General features: G+C 39.2%; 1 protein-coding gene across 1 annotated transcript in view; it reads right to left on the bottom strand.

The window, feature by feature from the left end:
• thsd7aa (thrombospondin, type I, domain containing 7Aa) overlaps nt 1-23,677 on the bottom strand; it is a 132,253-nt gene that overhangs the window by 67,771 nt on the left and 40,805 nt on the right. Inside the window, exons 2-4 of the mRNA XM_073858252.1 lie at nt 15,240-16,242; nt 9,000-9,248; nt 4,659-4,840 (exon numbers count right to left, since the gene is read on the bottom strand). Coding sequence (XP_073714353.1) covers nt 4,659-4,840; nt 9,000-9,248; nt 15,240-16,242 — 1,434 coding nt within the window. The remainder of the gene's footprint in view (nt 1-4,658; nt 4,841-8,999; nt 9,249-15,239; nt 16,243-23,677) is intronic.

Raw genomic sequence — 23,677 nt, 5'->3', positions numbered from 1 at the left:
GTTGACAAAAATAGTTTATCCTTTTTGTTTTTTTATGCAGGCAAAGGAGGCAGTCATCAGTATTATTAAAATAGAAAAGCAGTAGAAAAGTAAAACTAAACAAGATTAAATAGTGACAGTGTTTCAACTTTTGACTTATTTCAAAATGACGTTTTCAGCTGTATTTTGTTCTGTATGACTTATTTATCTGGTTGGTTGCATTCAATACAATGGCAGTACATCATGGCTCACTTTCATGCTTTATAAGGCAAACAAGAGTGCCAGCAGGAAAATCTATGGAAGGCTTGCTAGATTTCCCCGGGCATTCATTAAATTGTCTCTTGTTTGTGTTGAAAAGACGAAATATTCATATGGGCTTGAAACAACCTGAAGGTAAGCAGATGATTCTAGCGAGTAAACTACATCTACATCACAAATATATCTGTGACCAGTACACTGGGGATTTAATGGTCCAATAAAGAAAGTGACTATTATTGATGAAAGGCAAACATTTAATAGTAATACATTAAAAAGTCACAAAATCTGTATTATTTTAGCCATTTTTAACCTGATAAGGATCACTGTGCCGTACACGGCACACCCCCTCCCTTGCACATGAGGCTGTATAAACGTCATTGTAACTAGGGATGCTCCGATCGATCGGCCGATAATGCTTGCTATGTTTCTCAATGAAATACGGCGAAATGCCGCTACATCCAAAAGCCAGGGGGCGCTCTCGGGCAGAAACTCAAAATGCGCTGTAGACGAAGAACAATACACAAACCTTTTCAGGTATTTTCATGATAATAAAGAATATGTTTGATAATTATGTTTGACGAGTGTTGCTTTTTCAAATGCATGTTATAAACTACTCAAACTAACAGTGATTTTAGATCGATAAGGACCTACTGACCAAAAGCCGCAGTACATGAAATAGCTGTAATAAGATCGTCTGTCCGATTCAGAATAGTGATCGGCCACGTATTTTTAGTGGAGATCGGCATTGATCGGAGCATCCCTAATTGTAACTTTAACATTAAATCTTCAAAATATCCGGTCATGCGACACATCGTTTGAAAGCTTAGACTCTCAGGATTCCATTAAGTGCATGCACAAAGCATAATATGATTTATAGCAGTCATAAAACTGTAATCTAGTTGTTAGTTACCTAAACCGTGCGACGGCGATTTAGGCTATTTACTTGCCTTCAAAATTCTCCCTTTATCCGCTTTGAAACAAATTGTTCATAAAACCCTAAAAGTCCACGGAAATGAAATATCCAAGCCTTTTAATCCAAAACGATTTGTTCGCCTCAAAATCTTGACTTTTCTGACCGAATTACGATATAAATACTGTAAACAATTAGTTCACTAACGGACATTCGTTAGACTCTAACTTTCCATTCACAATTTAAAATGATATATTCAAGTGTCACGTTTATTATGCAACGTCTAAGAAACAAATACGCCCCCTTGTGGAATTTCAGCTGTTCTATAAGAGGCTACGTAATAAAAAAATTGAATATGCATAAAGAAATCGAATATGAATAAAAAACATTTTGTTTGCTTATTCAAGATCACAACACTACTGAAAGAGAAGCAGAAAAAAAACAGAAAACAATGCATAAAGAGCATAATTACCGTATTTACCATTTACAGTAAAAGAGATTTTAACATGCTGTGAAAACGCGAGAAGGGTGTTAGTGTGTGTATATGTGTGAAAGAGAGAAATGGGGTGTGAGAAGCAGCACAGGTGCTCTTTCACTGCTCCTTTATCTCAGACTTCTTCCATCTGTCACTGTGTGACTTGTCAGCACACCAGGCCTGTCACCTCACCAGCAGGAGCCGGAGACACTGCCATGTGCCTCCCTTAAGGCCACATTACTGATGGGATTCCAGCACTGCCTGGCAAAACGTCCATACTGGCAGGAGGGCTGAACGCTAACCTCCCCAATAAAGGCAACTGTGCTGGTGCATTCTAAGAAAGCAGGTGTGCACTTCACAAGGTACCGCAGTTGATTTTCTATGTTTTCTACATATTGTAAAGAACAGTTTGTGACAAATAACCTTGATATCTTTAATACTGACTGTGTAAGGTCACGTTAAAGATTGAAATGAAAAGAGAAAAATCAAACAAAGCACTTTATGTGTGGCTTGTATGATTTCTACTCTATGTCGAATAATTAATCAAAATTCTAAATCAGAAATTCTTAAATCAAATTCATAATGACTGTGATGAAGGAAATCACCTTAATTTACACATCACAAAATAAAAATTGGTATTCTTTTTGAACTATGTTTTTGTTGAAATACAGAAAATAAATCTGAATTTCAAACCAAAACCTTTATTTTACAGTCACAGTCAAATCTCCCAGCATGCACTAAAAGATGCAAACCAGAAGGCGGCATAATCTGAGAAATGTCAGATAAAACTGTTAAAGGAAAGGGGACATATCATGAAAATTTGACTTTTCCCATGTTTAAGTGCTATAATTGGGTCCCCAGTGCTTCTATCAACCTAGAAAATGTGAAAAAGAACAACCCAGTAACTTAGTTTTGGTAAACCATTCTCTGCAACATGTGAAAACATAGGTCGTTGAAATGTGGCTCCCCTTGTGATGTCAGAAGGGGATAATACCGCCCCTTAATCTGCACTATCCAACCATGGCACTGCCATTTAGTGCAGAGATCAGCTCATTTGCATTTAAAAGGACACACCGAGTGCGCCTCATATGTCTTGAAAAGTGAAGCCGCTGGCTCTTTGATCGCCCCCTGGTGGCTGGCTGCAGTATAAGTCATAAAACCCGCCCTCTCCATTCAAACGAATGGGACTCTGCTATAAATAAAAAAAAAATTTACACTTCCAATAAAAATTTCCGAAAGATGGTTTTGGTCCATTAAGGTAGTTGTTATCACGCTGATATATGTTCAATTGTTCATTTTTGTGATAAGTTTCATTTTAGCTAGTTATTTGATGCTATAGAAATGGGTCGTTATGATTGGCGTGGTTGAATTGGCCGTGCGAGCGTTTGGGCGGAAGTTTCATACCGCGGCTCTGCCTCCTGCTCCACGGATGATTCCTTCTGCACATGCCTTGGCTCCAAACGGACGTTTTTACGTAACATGGCGGCGACCATGGTCGGACATTTTTAGCTTTAATTCAATACAACGGAAGGAGGCGACGTCGCGTCATCCATCTTTTTTTACACTCTATGGGACACACCCAAAACGGCACATTTTGCCCACTCCTACAAAGTGGCAATTTTAACATACTATAATAAATTATCTATACTGTATTTTGTGCTAGAACTTCAAATACGTACTCTGGGGACACCAAATAATTATTTGACATCTTAAAAAGTCTTGTGAAATGTCCCTTTTAATATCAAGTTAAATAATTAAATAAAATGCCTGATTTTTGTTTATTTGGTTAGTGAAATAGTAATGTATGCTATACTATGTATTTCAGTGTTTGCATGTCAATATGATAAGCTCAGTTTTGAATAAACAAAAACAAATGGAAAATGATATTAAATGTGCCATCAATCCAGCAGCATTGTTACAACTACATATTCTTCATTCGGAAAGTCTACATTTTGTTCAGTGACAGCAACAATATGGTGCACCTTTAATATCTGCGTCAATTTGGACCTGCAATTGCTGTTTATCTTTAGTTAATTTGTATAAACATCATTAATTTGTGCTTTTATACAGTTACACGCAAACGAGTATATACAAAACAAAGAAAACCTAACAAGACACCTACAGTATTTTACTCATTTCAAACTCATTTCATTCAGAGTTCACACAAATTTATACATATCACAAAGCATCTGCGCCTAAATACACCACTGTGTGTTGTTTTTGGCCTATATAAATGTGTCTTACTTTTGAGGCACAGCTGCTTGCTGCACACTTTGTCTCGCTCTCCACGGTGTGACCAAGCAAGCCACACCGGCCAATGGCTGCTTGAGGACAGCTGTGGACATTTGAATAAGTTCCCTGAGAGGTCGACAGTCGGCAGATGGCAGGGGACTTTCAGTGTCGGACCGAGAGCGGGCACAGCACCAACCTCGGCGCATGGCACAAAGCGCAGGCACCTCCCTGTTTCTGTCACATTACTCCAGAGAGATTGTGTGTGTGTGACTGGGTGTATCTGCACCTGTGTGTATGTCTGTGATGGCATTAGCATTTCAATTCCAAAGTAGCTGCTTCATTAATTTGTACTGCTCTGCCTTCTTTATTCTTTAATATCCCCCTAGTGATCTAATTTCAGCCCCTTGAAAAGCAATGCAATTACATGTCAGCTTCGGTTGTGCCACAGCACAGATATAAGCCGATGTGAACTTACAAGTCCGTACACGAGCAGAGGTTATCCGAAAATAGAAAGGGGATTTATTCAACTGTTACTTAGCACCTGAAATTGCTTATTTAGAGAAAAAAAAGCATTGATGCTCCTAATATCATACTTGGACAATGACACTTTAGTCTGAATTTCACAGACATGGTAAGAACCCATTTACTCACAAATACAACCATATATGCAAGCTATTTTGCATTTTGTTTTTTTCCATCATGACAGCCAATTTAAATAAGTAATAACCACTTTCACCTAGTTTAGCAAAATGCATTTCATCACAAATGTTTTTCTTTGTTTGCTTCAGATTCACGTTCTCTTACCGTCTTTGCTCTTGAGGGAACTGAGGTTAGATGAGGTTTCGGTGGGCGCTTGAACGCAGTAGACTTCTCTTGTCTGAACCCCGCCTCCACAGAGTCCTGTCTGGTTGCTGCGACGTCTGTCCTGTTGGCTGAGGAGGACGTCTACCCTACAATCACTCCACTCTGTGCTTTTCCAATTATACCTGCAGAGAGACAGGGAGGTAAATTTAGCAAACAGATGTGTGTTGATGAGCATTTAATGTCCTTTTAACACCTCTCAGTTTTCTTAATTTATCCTCCGTAGGCTGTAGGAACTGCAGACAAAGTGGTACGTCTGTTTTTCACAAAAATAAACAACTTTGCTGTGTCTTTTAGAGTTATAAATACTTATAAATATATACCACTGGACTTTAGACGGCACTAAAATGATGTTTATGTTCTTAAAAACTACAAGCATATGGTGAAATGCTTAAAGTAGTTTTGTACACTTTACAAGAATACATTTTTGATACAGCAAACAGCATACAAACCAGCAGGTAGTAAAGTCAATTTTTATGAAGACACTAAACATTAGAAGCCGTGACAGGCAGGATGTGCGGTACGGTCAGAGATTTATTGAGCTTCATTGAATTTGATGTCTGGCTTGCTGCTTTTTGATTTATCGTGTTAGTGGCAGAAGCAGAAAAACAGCGTCAAGCTGAGCTACAGATGAATATGTTGCAACATTACAGAAAAATGATTAAAAAGAACACTGTATGTCTGGGTAGTAAATTATAACACGGCACAACACAATGTATTACAAAAAGTCAGTGTAAAGTCATTTCAGTGAATTGTTTTCTAAACACATTATACATGTAAGAAATGCATTGCTGAATGTAGTACTGAATTGTGGAGTTTACTAAACAGTTTTTTTTTACCATTTCTGTAATTATTTGGGTTTTGGGCGGGGCTAATGGTGGTTCGATGACGCACTGGAGCGACTGAGCATAGAGACAGAGTGCACCGCGTCATAACCTGAAAACCACGCCCACCGGGGGGGGGGGACAATTCATCAGTCTCCATTGACTTTGTGTTGCGTGGGGCTGCCTCCTTGTCATTTCTGGCTTGTAGCAGAAACAGAATAATGCCTGGAAGCTGCTGTGTGACAGGGTGTACTGCTAACAAGCCAAAAACACAGAAATCAATTTTTATAAGCTATCGACCCCCAAAAAACGAGCGTTTAAAGACACAAAAGTGGAAACAGGCAACTTTTTATAGTACTACTATTAGTAGAACTGCTCCCACTAGAGGAGAACGTAGTCGGCGATCCCCTTTTTTTGGGTTTTAGGGCTCAGCTTATAAAAACTTAATTCTGTTTTTTTTTGGCTTGTTAGCTGTACACATTGTCACACAGCAGCTTTTAGGCATTTTCCTGTTTTTTGTTATAAGCCAGAAATGACAAGGAGGCGGCCTCTCGCAATGCAAAGACAATGGAGACGGTTGGATTGTTTTCCCCCCGGTGGGCGTGGTTTTAAATTAGCATAACTGCGCTCTGTCTCTATGGCCCCGCTGCTAACGCAATCATGAACATTCATTCAGGTTGTAGCGGTATTTGATATTTTAGAGACACAGCAGATTTCCTGCGAATGGGCGTGGTTTCACAATGGACACGCCTCTAACATTTGAAAGCAAAAAATCCTGATAATTCATTTTATTTACTTTAATTTTTAAATCATTCAAGTTTGGCTGGGTGGTTAATATCCCATTTTCCTGAAGTGTCACAAACTGAAAACTAATGTTTTTCTATTACCTATTAAAGGGGACATTTCACAAGACTTTTTTAAGATGTCAAATACATTTTTGGTGTCCCCAGAGTACGTATGTGAAGTTTTAGCTCAAAATATCATATAGATAATTTATTATAGCATGTAAAAATTTGTAGGTGTGAGCAAAAATGTGCTGTTTTTGGGTGTAAGCTGATCTCTGCACTAAATAGCAGTGCCCTGGTTGGATTAAGGAGCGTTATTGTCCCCTTCTGACATCACAAGGGGAGCCAAATTTCAGTGACCTATTTTTTGACATGCTTTGGTTTACCAAAACTAAGTTACTGGGTTGTTCTTTTGGATGTTTTCTAGGTTGCTAGAGGCACTGGGGACCCAATTATAGCACTTAAACATGAAAAAAGTCAGACTTTCATGATATGTCCCCTTTAAATCTTTGAGGTTTCATAGTTGTTTACGGTTTAGTTTTGGTCTTATTAGCATTTATTGTTTGGTGTGGACTGTAAGAACGCCATTTTTGTCTTTGATCACATTTCTTCTCCAGACATGCCGGACTGATCAAAAGCCTGAAGGGTGGCTGCAGGGAAAAGCTGTTTCGCATTTCTGTGTCTTTGTGTTTAAATGTCCAGTGACCTTCAAAAACAGCACAACCTGCTTCTAGCTTTTAAAAGAAATGCAGTTAAAATAAGAAAATTAAAGACACTGCTTGACTATAGCCATGCACTCAACTAAACCGAGTGCAGCTTCTCCATATTGTAAAGGGAAACAATAAGATTTAGTGGCTCTCCATATCTTACACATACATAACTTAAGTCTGTTTGACCTTAGAAATGCAAAGCTTCCATTTTTATGAGCTGGGAGTCAGTGTGTATGTATGCAACAGTGTTTGCCATATTAAACTGAATGATGATACATGCTACATGTGGTGTATGAAGCCAAACAATAAGGGAGTGTGCACACAAAAGCTTTTAAACGCTGCTGAAAACGTCAGATTGACGCCGACTGCCGGGTTTCTTCAGCTGATCGCTTTTGGTTGCTGTGATACTTCTGCTTTGTTTATCAGTTGTTGTATGGTTCATCGGTTGGTTGTTGTGATATTTGTCCCGCCCCTCCTCCACTGTGATTGGACGGTCATGTGAGAACTGACATTGATGAGCTGAGCTTTTCACTCTGAATATTTTTTCAACTCTCAGTGCTCAGCGATGAGGGTGGAAAAAACGCAGAGCGATCGCTTTTAGCGCGGAAACAAAAAACTCCAGCTGCAGACTTTTTTAAAATGTTGGGCTTACATTGGAAAAAAATTAAAACACACGCCAGCGAAAATCTTTGTTGTGCACGCCTCCTTAAGCTTTGTGCCCTGGTATGGGATCCTTGAATAAGTGACTCACTCAGTGCATATGAATGTTGTACACATGTATTAGCATAGTGCATCATCAGCAAAGCCGTTGCTTTAATCAAGTGAGATTATGTTTTCATGTGCAGAATAACTACAAGATGAGGCCTTACGCCTGACGTGATTCAATATTTTACATCTACACTTGAGTTAAATATCATAATATTTAAAAAAATACAGTTTTTTATTATTTTTATCATTATTTTGGGAACATTTCATAATAAGGTTGTATTTATTAACATTAGGTTGTAAAGCATTGCCTTTTTTAATTATACAGTAAAAAAAATGGTTAAACCTTTATGTATGCATTAAAATAAGTTTTAAAATTATGGATACCAGAATCCACAATTAAATGTTGGTCTGCTCCTCGCACAATAAAAACCAACAAAGACTCCCACATTGGCTTGGAATATGGCACTAAATATTTTTATAGTACTTCATCAGTGCTTTTTGTTTATATCTGCAGCTTTTTTAACAACACGAAGGTGAATAAACGATACAACATGTTTGTTTGAGAGTTAAGAGATGTTTAACAGCAGGTGAGTGTTAAACATTAATGGCTACAAGCCATAGCTCACTACCTGAGTCTCACTCTCTGGAGTGACATTTGGTCATAAACCCCTGCTGTAAAGGATTCTTAGTGACAATAGTAAAAGCACACGTGGGGTTTGATAAGGAAATGTGGCCCGACACACACAAGGCCGGGCTCCACAGGAGCACCGTTGACCTCCATCTAATACAAAGGGACAAATGTTCCACTCTTCAGTGTGTAAGAAGGTAATTGAGTGATGGGTAACGGACCGACCCATCTGTAGGGGAGATCAGATTAAACAGCGTGTCTCCTGTCCTATCAGACATTTTCTATTCATCAGTTCACCTCCTCCAGAGTGGCGCTGTGCCAAACTAACAGCACGCTGCCATCTCTCTGTCTTCCACAGCAGGACCATTGCTCTCCCCCAATTCCCCCCTTTCACTTTCCCATCTGTGTTTTAACACACATACTCTATACGAAAGCAAGACAGATGATGACATTATAGGATCATCTAAAACATTAAAGGAAAAGTTAAAGAATAGCACGATGACAACATCGTTGTTGTGTTTGGTCATGACACACACTAGTTTTCACTGAAAGCTATATGCAGGTGGGTAAAATAATTGCTAAATACTGACTGAAAAATGTTATCAAAACAGAATGGATGCAGAACTTACACCACACATGGAGGGATTCCCTCTCCCTGCGGGGAACATGGCTCGCTCTCCTCAAGCTCGGGGCACTCTGCCCCACCACCAACATGAAACTGCCGCACCTGACGGGTACGTGTGCGTTGCCCCTTGCGTCCGTTCAGATCGTAGCACTCCTTTGAGCAGACGGACCAGTCTGACCATTCAGTCACCTCACAGTCCTTGGTAATGACACAGGCTTGATACGTCACTGGAAGAGTTTCCTGGTTACAAAAACTGTAAGGAAAAAAACAGTAATCTGTAACTCATCCATGAAAACATATAATCCTTGAATTAACTGACATATAAAATATAACTTGAGCATTTTTTCGGTATATAACATTTAACATCAATAAAATCATGGTGGCCGGGTGATTCTCACGAAACCATTGAAACACCACGGCACTAATGATTTCAGCTTTAAAATGTGTAATATAGTAACATTAAAAAGCATCAGAATTAACACAATACTGTGTTCTACCTTGCACAATGTGTGATTTCAACATAAGAATTTATAATTGGAAATTTTATCTCATTTTCTGCTGAAATTCTCATTACCGCAATGTATAAAAATATTAAGAAAAAAAAATAAATGGATGTTTTGCTAGACTACTTTAGATGACAGAAAAAATATTTACTGAATATTCATGTATAATAATAATGAAGAAAAATTAGGAAAATTATGTGTCCATGCCTGATGTTCTCATCCTCCGCAACACTTTTTGAGAACAGTTTAAGCACACATACAGAATTTTAATAAAGTTTGATTTTGAGTGACCAAGCACATGGACCAGTTACTTCAAGATGGCTACCAGGTAAGATCATTTTTTTACAGTTAATTTGAAATATTGTCTTGTCAGAATGCTTACACAACATTTTGATTATCATTACCGCAACAGATGCTTATTAAATGTTAATTTAATTAATAGAAGCATAATACTTTGATTTTAAATGCATGTGCAGAATCTCCAAATTATGTTCTTTCAGGCTTGTCATATCATTTTGAAAATATGTCAGTGTTGATGTTTTCTGACTGTTGCGGTAATGAGATTTTTTACGACTACTTTTTTTAATTATGTTACAAAAAGTGTTAAATGATAAGTAAAAGTTTTTAAATTAATGTTCCCATTTACTCCAGACTTTGTTTTTCAATATCTGGTGGGAAAAAAGTAAATTTAAGCAATTTTTACATTTTCATGCTTGACATTTTTAAAACCAAGTTTTCGTGAGAATCACCCGGCCACTACCTCTCTCATGTGTGTTCAAGATGGTACCTGTAGTACATGTGTGAACACATGAACAAGTTTATATTTATGCATTTGGCAAACGCTCTTATTCAAAGTGACTCACACTACAAAACAAACCCATGACCTTTGCGTTGCTAGCGCAATGCTGTATCAATTGAGCTACAGGAACATGTGAACCACAATTTTACTGTAAAATTGCTTGCAAAGTAAGTTGTTTTCATCTAAATCAATACTCTCCTTTTGTGTTCTGCAAAGAAAAGAAAGTCATTCAGGTAAATTATCTAAACTAATGATGTAAACAAGTTCTTCAAAAACAAGGTTCAAATGGTACAAAGGCAAACACAGCAGCATAAAGCCACACAAAGCAAACTGCAATGCTTTAAAGAAAAACACCACAATTTTTCAATATTTTATTATGTTTTTACCTCAACTTAGACAAATTAATACATACCTATCTTTTTTAATGCGTGCACTTAATCTTTGTACAGCGCCTCGTGAATGTGTTAGCATTTAGCCTAGCACCATTCATTCCTAAGGGGTTGTGCACACCAAAACTTTTAATCGCGGCTGAAAACGCTTGGACAACGCCTAAAGCTAAGCGCTTTGGTAGCTCTGATACGTCAGCTGTGAGACGGTTAATTGCTGTGATACTTGTCCCTCCCCTCCTCCACTGTGATTGGATGGCCGCGTGAGAACTGACATTGACGAGCAGAGCTTTTTACCCAAAGTTGAATATTTTTCAACTCTCGGCGCTGAGCGCAGAGCGCGTAAAAAATGCCGGGCGGCGGTTTTCAGCGCGGAAGAAAAACGCTAGCTGCTGGCTTATTCGAAAAACGCAGAGCTTCCATTGGAAACAATTGAAAACATGCGCCGGCCGCTGGCGTAAAAGTTTTGGTGTGCACAACACCTTAGGATCCAAACAGAGAAGAATTTTGAAGCAAACAAACACTTCCATGTTTGACCTATTTAAAGACTGTTACATGAGTAGTTACACGAGTAAGTATTGTGGCACAAAATAAAAAGTCGCGATTTATTTAAGCTATAAGAACTATATTGTATGGCGGAAGAGCACTTAGTTTGTAGCACTTCGACCTCGGACACAGTAATATTGACGTAAGTTTGAGCAAGAGGGGAGCAGTCAGGAGTGATTATGTTACTGCATCATACTTACTCGTGTAACTACTCATGTAACAGTCTTTAAATAGTGAAAACATGGAAGTGTTTGGTGGCTTCTAAATCCATCCCTGCCTGGATCCCAAGGAACAAACGGGGCCAGGCCGAACGCTCACACATGCACGACATGCTGTACAAAGATAAAGTGCACTCATTGAAAAAAGCTAGGTATGCACATAGTAAAATATTGAAAAACAGTGGTGTTTTCCTTTTAATAGCACAACAGAGTTACAGGATTTTGGGGAAATTAAACTTTTAACTATACAGTATATTTCTGCATATTTAACTTGGACAGGAAAAAACATACTTCATCTTTAAAGTAAAACAGCCACTTGAGACTTCAGAAACTGCCTTACTTAAGCCTCATGAAGGCTGTAATTTATCTTCGGCAAACATTAATAACAATCTCCTACTCAACCAATCCCATCCAATTATATCATTATAGATATACAGAATATGTCAGAAAGATAACTATCTTACACTTTGACCCAGTATCTTACTAGCACCAGTTTTTAAATGTCTTTTTCAGTGCAGTCAATACAACTGCAATTCAATTAAGATATGCATCAGAATACAATTTCTATGAATAATAATTAAAGCCATTTTTTTGGTGTTGTGGGTTAACATGGTGACAATATGGTCCTCACAGGAGCTAATACAAGACATGCAAATACGATTGCATTTGACTGGGATTCATATAAAGCCTGGTTGGTTTAGATATCAACTAGTTGGGTTCAATTTATGCAGAAATATGTCTATTACTTAGATTTTAAAATGTTGTATATTTTGGGTGGCTAATTGGTTTAATCTACTAACAATAAAACAATGGCAACAATAACAACAACAGCATTTCAATATTTGATAACATTATGATGTATTATTATTCGTTATCACAATAAACAATTTATTTTGCCATTGGAGGTTTTTGCAGTTGCCATGCAACAAATCAACTTTGCTTGTGCTGTGACAGGTGTGCAATTATGCTACTTTTACAACGGCTTCATATGTGGCTCATTTAATTAGAAATTACGTTGGAACTATCTGTTTTATAATAGTCGAATTTTGCTTTATTGTTGCAACCCAAGTTATATGATTTTTACGGGATTCTTCTTTCTGACCTTGCCGTTCTATACATTTGATCCGGGACGGGACACAGCATTAACACGCTCATCAGAATCGGCTAAGCCTCTTTGGGGATTTCAGCCATCTGTGAAGTCAATGAGTAGCTGTAATGTACCGAACAGCATCTCTTGCACATCTTCCTTTGCAATTCCCATACAGTATAACACATACGAGATATGAGAAGTAGTAAATGAAAACTCTAAAATAGAAATGCGTGTCAAAAAATAAAACAGGACATTGATGGGCTCACTGAGTTGCAGCAGTTCGCTATGAAAGTTTAAAGGTACGCATTGTGACATTTGGATACCGCCTGACAATACTTCTTTTATCGAAGTAGATAAAGAAAAGTTTTTGTGGTAGCCACTCGTCCTGTATGTATGACAGAATGAGGACACCCATGCGTTGGATATACTGTACGTGATGTGCTGCTTGGATCTTTGTACTGTAAGAAACACAGCTTCAGACTGAGCTTGTGTGTAATATTAGTGCTTCTAATAATTCCTGGCCATTTTCTACAAAAACACTTACTGGTAAAGCTGAAAATTGATAGGATAATGATGGGGGTGGTTTTTGAACGGACATGACCATTAAATCTTTAGATCTGGATGATATGCAGACTCTTGCAGTTACTAATAGGGTAATAAAATGATGGGTAGCTACTGGACTGGGTGGACACAAGGGCATTGCTCTATAAATTAGATTTCTATCTCTGCTGTATTTCTGACAGATTCTCTGAAACCTCCTCAGGGAAACTCTGCAGCAAGATCACTTTGATATGCTGGTGGTCTTACTATACAAATCCCCAACAGATCAAAAAATATATACTGAAAGAACCAGATTAAATCAATTCTGCAGTACTCCAATATAGAATATAGACTGAGAAGAAAATAAAAACTGAGAAACAAGGCAGCACACGATTAATATTAATAGCTGTTCGTATAATATATATCAGATGTGAACTATCTTGTTAACTTGCGGGAATGGGAGAATAAGAAATTATAAAAAAAGCAGAGAGAATTGGTTAAAAATACAGCATACAACTGTGATGCCTTGAGCATTGAATGGAGTTTGTTTGGCTCTTGTGTGCGCGTGTAAAAAAAGCTTGACGCTCATGTCACTGAATGTGTCCTGGTGAACGCAGGCTTGTCAAATCCCTGTGCTCTAAAACACACATTAATGCTGCCAGTGCATTCTCTTAGACACATATGCACAGAGATGAAGCCTGTGTGCTATAGCACTACATTGCAGAAAGGAGAAAAACAACTGATGATATGAAGAGGGAAGGGTGAAGATGCTCAACCAGGCTACACCAGTGCTGACATATTATCTATAAGTTGATGAAATGAATGAGTCATAAATTATGTTCTCCCTTAATAGTACTTGATGAGCACAATTTCTATATCTGTGTTCTTTCTGTTGAATATTTTTATTAATATATTTTTGTTATTTTATTAAAGCTTCCTAAGCCTTTAGTCTTAAATAATGGAAAATATGAAGTGTGAAAATATACATTTAAGTTGCAAATGAAATGGAAGTTCGCGATTGCCTAATTTTCCCCATGGTGACGTAAATGGTTAAAAAAACGGCTTTTGAAATGAAAAAAAAAAATGTAGGGCTGGACTTGAATTAGTTTATTGAGAATTGATTGGATCGTTTGAAGTTGGGTCATGTTGCTAATACAGGGTTCCCACACATTAGTTAACTTCAAATTCAAGGACCTTTCAAGGACCCAATACCCTCAAATTCAAGGACTAAATGTGGGGACACATTTCAAGAGCAAGTTTACATTGTGTTTCCTTTAAAGATACAGTTGGAGGGAACTCGCGTTGCATCACTTCTGTGACACTTTGGGGACGCCTCCAAGGGTAAGTGGGTCTGAATGTTTATATCAAATTTAACCAATGGTGAGGCTTAACGACAAAGACAGGATGACGCAGTATATCGCTATCTGAAATATTACCGAAGACGGCATTACAGGGACACAGGAAGTATGACAAGGGAGACGCAGCGTCTCGTTCCCTTCTCAGGGAACAACAGTTACATACGTAACCAGAGACGTTTTCATTTGTCAAACACAACTATGCAAAAAAGCATTTTGGTATGAATCAACATTCGCATACAGAAGATATAAGCATTTATAGTGAACAGTTTAGCACGTGTGCTTAAAAAGTCTAGAATTTTTATGATATTATCCTACACTACACAGGGAAAAATGTGGATTTTTTCCAGAAAACTTGCATTAAATAGATTCAAGCACTTTCAATGTATATTTTCAAAAACTTCCCAGGGCCTTGAATTTTTCCCCCAGATTCACAAACTTTCAAGGATTTCAAGGACCTGTGGGAACCCTGTAATAGCTAATCGCTGCGATCTTTTTCTGGACTTCGATTTTGACGTTAAAGATAAAAAAATATATTGATAAAATGAGTAAATTTAATTTTTTTCAAAAGTTTCAAAGCCTCGTCCCAAATGTAAGAATAATCCAGCATTTCAACATAGTTAAAGTTATTGCGAAAACAGTCATAAAGTATAAAGTTAATTTAAAGTTATGTGATCAATACTTTATATCAAGCATACTTGCAAGTCTAAGCAAGACAGTTTGGTGTTCAGAATGAAGCATCTAAATAAATAACAATTTCTAACCAAGTCACGCATGAACGCATGATGTGAAGAAGATGAAGCTGACCTGAGTGCCGTCGTGCTTCCGCTCCGGTGCACACACGTCACCTCCCGGGTTTGGTAGCCCACCTGCAGGTCCCAAAATTTCAACCCCTGCCGATTCTGCCGATTCCTTGTCCTCTTCTTTTTGATGAGTTCTTGAGTCTCGGGGTCCCTCATCCTGTTTTTCTCCCTCACCCTGCCCTTCACACGTTCTCCTTTGTTTTCCCTCAACTCCTTTTTCTCTTTATTTTTGCGCCGCTTGGCCTGGCGGTCCTGTCTTGCCTGGCGGTCCAGTTTTTTTGCCTGGCGGTCCAATTTTTTTTCCTGGCGGTCCAGTTTTTTCGCTTGGCGTTCCAGCTTTTTTGCTTTTCGTTCTGGTTTTGGTTCTCTGGCTTCTCTGACCTGGCGCACGGGTGAAACAGTACAGGCGCCCCAGGGGCCCACTCTTAAACTAAACAAGCTCTCCTCCCCCTCGCAGGGGCCCGGTTGGCAGGTGCGGAACTCCGTCAGGTTGTGGCAAGCCGAACCACCAAAAAGTGGCGGAGCCAAAACTGAACGAATGCGGTTCTGCAAACCCATCCCGCAACTTTTGGAACAGGAGGTCCAAGGGGAGAATTCGGAGACCACACAGTCACGTGGGCAGGGAATAAGGCAGGCCTGCTCTAACCGTGGCTTGGGCTCAAAGTACTCACAGATGGCATCTTCCGCAGGCATGCCGTCCGATTTATGCACACAACCCACTTCTCGCGTCTGGATGCCCTCCTCGCCCCGCGTGCACACCGCTGGCCTTGGCACGCCAATGCTGCGCATGGACACCGGCACACATTGATTCCATGCCCCTAGCTGCCAGTCGTACTGCTCCTTATGCCAATCGCACACGCGGAAGCAGCTCTGCTGGTTGCTGGGCCTTTCTGACTGCAAGCAGTTGGTGTGTAACGTGGTCCAGCCTTCAGAGTGGGCACACCATACCGCTCGGCTTTGACTTCCACCCGGACCACACTCGCTGCCCATACACCTACCCCACGGCCCTAAAGAAAGATCCAAAAGAGAAAGTTTAGAATGATTAATATTTAATAACCTGCTATTGTGGATAAATGGTGCCAAATATAGTCTGGCATAGACACAGTCAGCAGTCTGAAACATATGTTACAAGTTCAATATCCTGATTGCATCCGCCTTCACTTGCTGTGTAGGTCATAATTAATGTGTGCACTTAAAGCATTAAAATAGACAAAAAAGACTGAATCAAATGGTTATTGCCTAAAATCAATATTCCTGTATTCCCATGGACTCTATAATTCAAAACACTCTGGGGGGATGTGGTAGTGAGGAGCTGATTTTCAAGCGCTGACTTTCCTGATGGATTTTACAGCTTGCTAGAGACGTCTTTGTTTGGAGGGTTAGTGTGGCACAGGGAATATCAAGAAAGAGGCAAATAAAAGATACATGAAGAGGGTTGACACAAAGGCATGGGTCATTCTAAGCTAAAAAACAGCCTCACTCCACCCCCCCCATTCTTGTTTTTATGTCTCCTCTCACTATCTGCAGTGCTACAGTCTCTACAGAGTGTTAGAAACATGGAAACATGGACTGAGGCCATAAATCAAAGTGTGCTGACAGACACCAAAATTCTGTTTGACTGAACTCGCTGAGGTCACAAATCTGCACCGAAAAGGTTTTTTACAGAGTGGGGATGTGCAAAACTACTTATTTTCATAGGAAATGAAAGTGCAGTGACCTCGAAACATGTTTTTGATCATTGGCATACTTTTAGTATTAGTTAAAAAAAACAGATATGACGCAAAGACACCCATATAAATGGTGTACAATTCAAGCCGTCTAACCGCTAAAACATATTGTATGCAATAAAGATATCAAAGCTAAAACAAGTAACCTATTCAAATTTACTAACAGTCTTATAGACTAGTACTTAGGGCTGTCACAATGATTAAATAATCGTCATTGTGGTGATCTGAAATCATTGCGATGAGGTCAAACAATCGCGATGATTTCAGATCACCACAATGATTGCACATCTCTCTAAAAAACACAAGGGGAGCTGCAGCACCTGTATAAACAGGACCGTATAGGTAAATATTTGTTATATGTATTAACATTCACTGCCAGGTAAACCTTGCAAAAGATTTAATTAAAATAATCACAACAATGTGTGGAAATTATTTCATGAACAAACAAAAAAATGTATGGGAATTAAATGTCAAAGCAACAAAACGGACCACTAATCGCCATAACCGTCAAAGCCCTAAACCAGGCAATTAATCGTTATAATCGCCATAAGCTATTAAGCAATTAACCATCAGCCAAATTTACTAATCGTGACAGCCCTACTAGTACTGTAAGGAATGGTGAGTAGTCCAGGAATCTGTAGTCCTAATATTATATTATGTATTTTTTATTTCATTTTAACCATTACCTTAGGTCATGTAATTGGATTGTGCAGCATGGCTGAGCTCTTTTCACAAAGATGTCCTTTAAAAGCCCTTTCCGCAAACACACCATCATTCTGGGCTCGGGTACCTGCCTCATAAAGTGCTTGGGCCAAAGGGTGATTTACCACAGAGAAACGTGGACCATTTAAAGTCATACTTTATGACTCCACTCTATAAAGATGAAACAGACCGATGTAAATGTCATCGGAGAAAGCAGCGGACTGATTTTGCCTACAGCTACAACCACAAGGACCAGGTCAATACAGATCAATACGAGGAACTGCTTCACATACAACAGACAACCACAGTTTGTCCACAAATACTGAAAAAAGCCATATTAAGTACAAGCTTTCGTTTTATAAACAATTGCCGACTGGCAATTTCCGACATATTCCACACGCGGTTAGCCACTGTGAACTCCAATTTTCTGGAGAAATCAAGAGCAATTTGGTTTTTGAGTGCAAAGTAAGATGAAATACAGCTCCTCTTCAACACAAGTAAACACTTCAAGCATGGTAACGGCTTAACCAGAGCTCTATCACATGAGCAACTACATGTGTTTATAGAGGCAACATAATGGAGCTCTCATGGGAGAGCGGGCCAGAGTTTCTTCATTCACTTTGCCTCCAGCTGCAGGTACTCAGAATAATATATGGGTATGTCATGGGGTGAACTGGTCGTACACAGGCCAGGGGACACCGGGGAGAGACAGCAATACAGCATGCAGGACCAGACAGAATATTTTAAAGAAGCACCAAGTGTTACAGTATGCACAAATGTTTTGGAAAGCAGGAAAAATGCATAACGTTGATGTGGAAACCACAGGTGCCATGCACCTTTTTTGTGGCAGTCCTGATCACTCGGTGCCATGGGTGAGATAAGACATGACCACTGGGAAACATATTAAAAGCTCAGTTCTGTATAAAGCTAACTATAGTGGTATGTTTTTGTGTAGTGTGCAAGGGGACCTGATTTTTAAATCCCGATTTGTTGGGATGGATGATAAGGTGAAGTGGTTCACGGGCGATTCTTTGTTTGAGGGTTTCAGCTCCAGCTGTTAGATCTACAGCCTCATGGCATCAATCTGCTTTTGTCCATTCATCCACCTGACACTAACTGCTGTTTATTTCTAAATAAAACACTTGCACTCCTGAATATGACTCTCCATTCACAGATGTAGTAAACATGCGTTTCAGGTGCAGTTTAAGTTTAACATTTAGAACAAATGAAGGGCTTTTCACCCATACATAAACCTTTCAAACATAGACATTTCTAAATTATGCCACCTTGTTATATGTCTTTATAACATGTTTCTGATTATGCCATTTATGTTACAAATTTGGTATAATGATCACTAAACTGTATAACTGCACGTTGTCTAAAGCCTGGTGCACACTGTGAGATTTCAGCCTGGATTTAGCTGTCTGGTAGCCTGGGTGCCAGCCGATCTTAGCCCCGCCCACAAGAATTTGAAAACGGGAAGATCGGTCTGGCGTTTCTCCGTTGAGGAGCTACTATGCTAAGGCAAATGCTGGTCGAACCAATCAAATTGTCAGGGCGGGCTTTATACGATGATGGACAGATAATCAACAGTAACGTAATGAACCACGTCACCAAAGAGCGCGTGTGTTGAATGGCTGCCGCTGTAGAGTTCAGATGTGTGGATTCTGACATTGAGTCTGTTCTAAAAGATATCGACAGAGCATTGCTTTTAAAAGAGGAACAGAGAAACGCGAGCAGGGCATTTGTTGATGTTTTTGCCGTCCTTCCTATTCGGCAAAAGTTGGTCGCAACTGAAATGGCTAACGCTATCACGGCGATGCAACTCAGCGTGCACGACAAGATGGATATAATTAGCGGTCGTTGCCAGCTTCTTTTCGGAAGCCCGGAATCGTGGTTGCTGAATAAGTGGAGGGACATGCTAGGCTCCAATATTTTCAAGCCAACGCAATGGGTATTGTCGTGGATGAAGTTCACCTAACGTACAAATGGTAAGAGATAGTCTTACTCTATGGGCTCTATCTTACACCCGGCGCAATGCAGCGCAATGCGCGACGCAAGTGTCTTTCGCTAGTTTCCACCCTAATTTTCACGTTTAGCGCCGCGTTGTTTAAATAGCAAATGCATTTGCGCCCCCTTTTGCGCCCATGGGCGTTCTGGTCTGAAAACGAGGCGTGTTCAGGCGCATTGTTGGCGCGTTGCTATTTTGAGGCAACTAAAATAGACTACGCCATTGACCAACAAAAACCTGGTCTAAAGTCTAAAGTCAATGGCGCAATATGTTTTATGTTATTTAAAGAGCGCATTAATATGCGCCTATAAACGGGAGGAAAACGCGGGTTTGCTTATGACAAAGTACATGAATGCCCAGCAGCAAAAAAATGCTTTTAAATATGAAAGATTAAAGGATTGAATGTAAAAGATTATTATTGAGTCTCTTGGACATAATTGAGGACCGATTATGAGACGTTAGAAGGCGCAAAGAGCAGCTTCAACTGCAGCCTGGTAAGTAAATAAAAGCTTTGCTTTAAACGAATGCATCTGTTTTTAAATGTTTTTTTAATGCTACCTCACGGATTTATTGTATATGATGACTCTGTACCTGTGGATATGGCGAGATGAGAAACATTTGTAAGTAATGCTTAAAAAAACTCTTTGCTAAAAAAAACCGCTGTCCAAAGTGCTGAAACGTGAGGAGAGCCGTTTGTAATTTCTTTATCTCCTGTTTGTTACAAATAAAGTATTTTAACAGTACAAACCTTATCTTACATACTTGTAAATTATTTTTTTATGATATTGGATAGCCATACATTTAAAGCAATTACAAGCCTGCTTTTTACTTCCATGACTAAAAGAAAACGGGTTTTAAAGGTTTTAATAAAAAAATAACAATTTCAATACAAGTGTAAAACAACACAATTATTTAACATTAATCTTAAACTGGGGATCTTCTTCCTCCGCTTAGTTTTTCAGTTTACAAAGTTCGTCATCTAAATAGGGATTAGACATAGCGCCAGCGCAACTTGCTTTTAAAGGGGATGAGAGCTGAGACTCTCATTGGTTTACTGCACGTTATGCCCAAAATACTCCCATTACAATAGGACCAACCCTTTTCGACCATGCGCTCGCGCACAAACCATTTTTCCCGTCGTTAAAATAGAAAAAGTGGATTCGGACACGCCCATTTAGACGTTGCGCTGTGCGCTTTAGACAATGCGCTTAGATCGTTAAAATAGGGCCCTATGACTTAGTAAATACTTCATGTTGTGATATAAACGAAATGTTGTAAACATAATAGGTGTTGATGTACATTCGCTAACTCAGTATAATCACAATGTTAGTGTCATTGTAACTAGCAGTTCGGTCAGGCTGCAAAGACGTAATTTCAACATACGTCACACACTCCGTTGCTCTGATTGGTCGTCGGTCTATCCAATTGAGTGCAGAGGCATTTTTCGGTTGAGACACGCCTCATAATTATAGCTCAATGGAGCGGTATCAGACTCAAATTCTGACTAGAATTGAGTATGACAACGTCAGGCTAGCTGTCTGGGACAAATTTTGAAATCCTAAACGATTTCTGGAATCCCAGGCTAAAATCTGCCGTCTTTGATCGCTAGTTTGACATGTTCACAGACAGCCGATTTATGACTGTTGCGATCAAAATTATCCTCCGACAAAATTCTGGCAGTGTCAGCAATTTTGAGATACAATCCTGCTGTGTGACATCTCCTTACGACAACCGGCAGCTCAATAACCAATAGAAGCACAGAACCCGATGACACAATTAGTGCGGCAACAACAACAAATCAATGCAGACAAATGTAAAAAAGAGCCAGGTAGACTGTACAGCAGGAGGAGAAACTTGTGGAATTATGGAAACAATAAAGAGTGTTTGTACAACGTGTCATCGCCACTGTACCATGATATGATAAAAATGAAGCAGCCTGGAGAGAAATCGCGCTGGAAATTCAAATGCCAGGTACTCGTCTCCTTTGTTTTTTCTTCTTTTTATGCTTGAGACAAGTCATGATTAAAATGAACAGTGGATATTGTTTCGGTTTGTTAGCCTTCCCTTCAGCGTGTGTTTTCCAGCCGTCGTCGATCGATGACGTAAAACTGCGGACGCGTTCGTTACCTTGTGTCCGATTTTTAAAAGTCTTTAAACTCGTAGAGTCTGACATTGATGGAAACTGAGATTATACAGTGTGACATGAACTTAATTACGATCTTAATCGCACAGTGTGGCAAGCAACAATCCTAAAAGACTATTTAAAATCGCACAGTGTATGCCGGGCTTTAGCCGACTGATGTTGCGATGTCCAATATGCAAAATATTATACGAGGAGCTCAGATGCGAAACCCTTTAAGTGCGTCCAGCATGTTTTCTTGTAAATGAACATTTTTATCTGCACACACATAATGGATTATGCCAACAAATTGATATTTCTGAATGACCTGAGGCCGGAATTAAGCAGATTTGAAGTGAAAGTATTTGATGAACGTATAATACGTGCTAAGAGCATCCGGTTACCATATTTTCCGGACTACAAGTCGCACTTTTTCATAGTTTGGCGGGTACTGGAACTTAAACGTCAAAATTATGTCATATGAACTAAGAGAAACCATTACCGTCTACAGCCGCGAGAGTCCGCTCTATGCTGCTCCTGTATTTATGTAATTCAATGGATTCAGTGATGTGGAATGACTTCAGGACCTTTTTGAACTTGATTTGGCTTGTCGTGTTAATTTAGCCTATTCAGGTATGTTCTTGTATGCTATTGTGTATCGTGTAAGTAACTGTTTATGTTACTTTAACATGTACGGACACCTATTCAGCCTGCTGTTCTGTGCTATTGTTTAGTTTAACGTGCCTTTCCAGATTAAATGTCTGTTCTTCAGCTTGGATTTTGTGAAATAATTTTCTAAATAAATGCGACCTCTAGTCCAGTGTGACTTATACATGTTTTTTCCTCCTCAAAACGCATTTTTGACTGATGCGACTTATACTCCGGAGCGATTTATAGACCAGAAAATATGGTAATATTATTAAATAATATTATTTATATTACATATAAAATAATGTTGTCAACTGAACTCAGAGGACACGGTGATAAAGAAAAACGCATCCGAAAAAGATACAGACAGCAGGAGATGGGAGGTGCGGCTCCTGTGTTAAAATAATATCCAGATAAATAATACGATTTCTCCTTGGCACCCCCTTCCCTGTGCCCTCGTCCAATTTGGTATGTCCTGTGGTGCCAGGTGGGCCAGATAAAGCTGGCGTTTACCAGGCAAAATGTAAAACAGCATGAAATGTTGCTCCATCCCAGCCTGGCTGAATAGAGAGGCTCTGCAAATCGGAAGCATGCAGTCAGACACCCGCGTGATGAACAACCAGAAAAAGCCCATCCAAAAGGTCACGCATTGACTATTGTTTAGATCTGTGCGATTCCAAAGGCAAAATATGATTCCATTAAATCGCATGATATTTGCTGTCAGTGGAGAAAAAAAGACATAATTCTCTGCAGTCTTTTATCTGGCGCAATATCAGTCGGTGAATCACTTGGATAAGGACAGGCTGGCTTTATCTACTTTCAACAGAAAATATTAAAATTGGGTTGATATATAAACTAATAATATCATGAACAGCCAGTAAGTTCACAAACATGTTCAATGAAACCATCACAGATACGTACTATTTTATCCACTTTGATATTTATGCCTGATCTTTGATTTGACCACATAAAATATAATAAAACCTTCATCTATTGCCACAAATCCATTTACACAGCTGGTTGTAGAGTATTTTTAGAATGACAATGTCAAATACATTGATGGGACATGTTCATGTTGTACAATGTTGCTAACAGACAGATGATGCTATGAGCGAAGACAATTGACTGGCAATAATCTCAAACTCATATACATTCTACCCCTTCAAGGATAAACTGTGTATCACAGAAATTGTCATTGCTCTTTTATATCTCAGGAATTTTTTTTTTTACAAATC

Source organism: Misgurnus anguillicaudatus, chromosome 20 (genome assembly GCF_027580225.2).
Source record: "Misgurnus anguillicaudatus chromosome 20, ASM2758022v2, whole genome shotgun sequence".
In the NCBI taxonomy this organism is placed as follows: Eukaryota; Metazoa; Chordata; class Actinopteri; order Cypriniformes; family Cobitidae; genus Misgurnus; species Misgurnus anguillicaudatus.
Note: the sequence above shows the minus strand (reverse complement) of the source record. Positions and strands in the feature narration are given on the sequence as shown.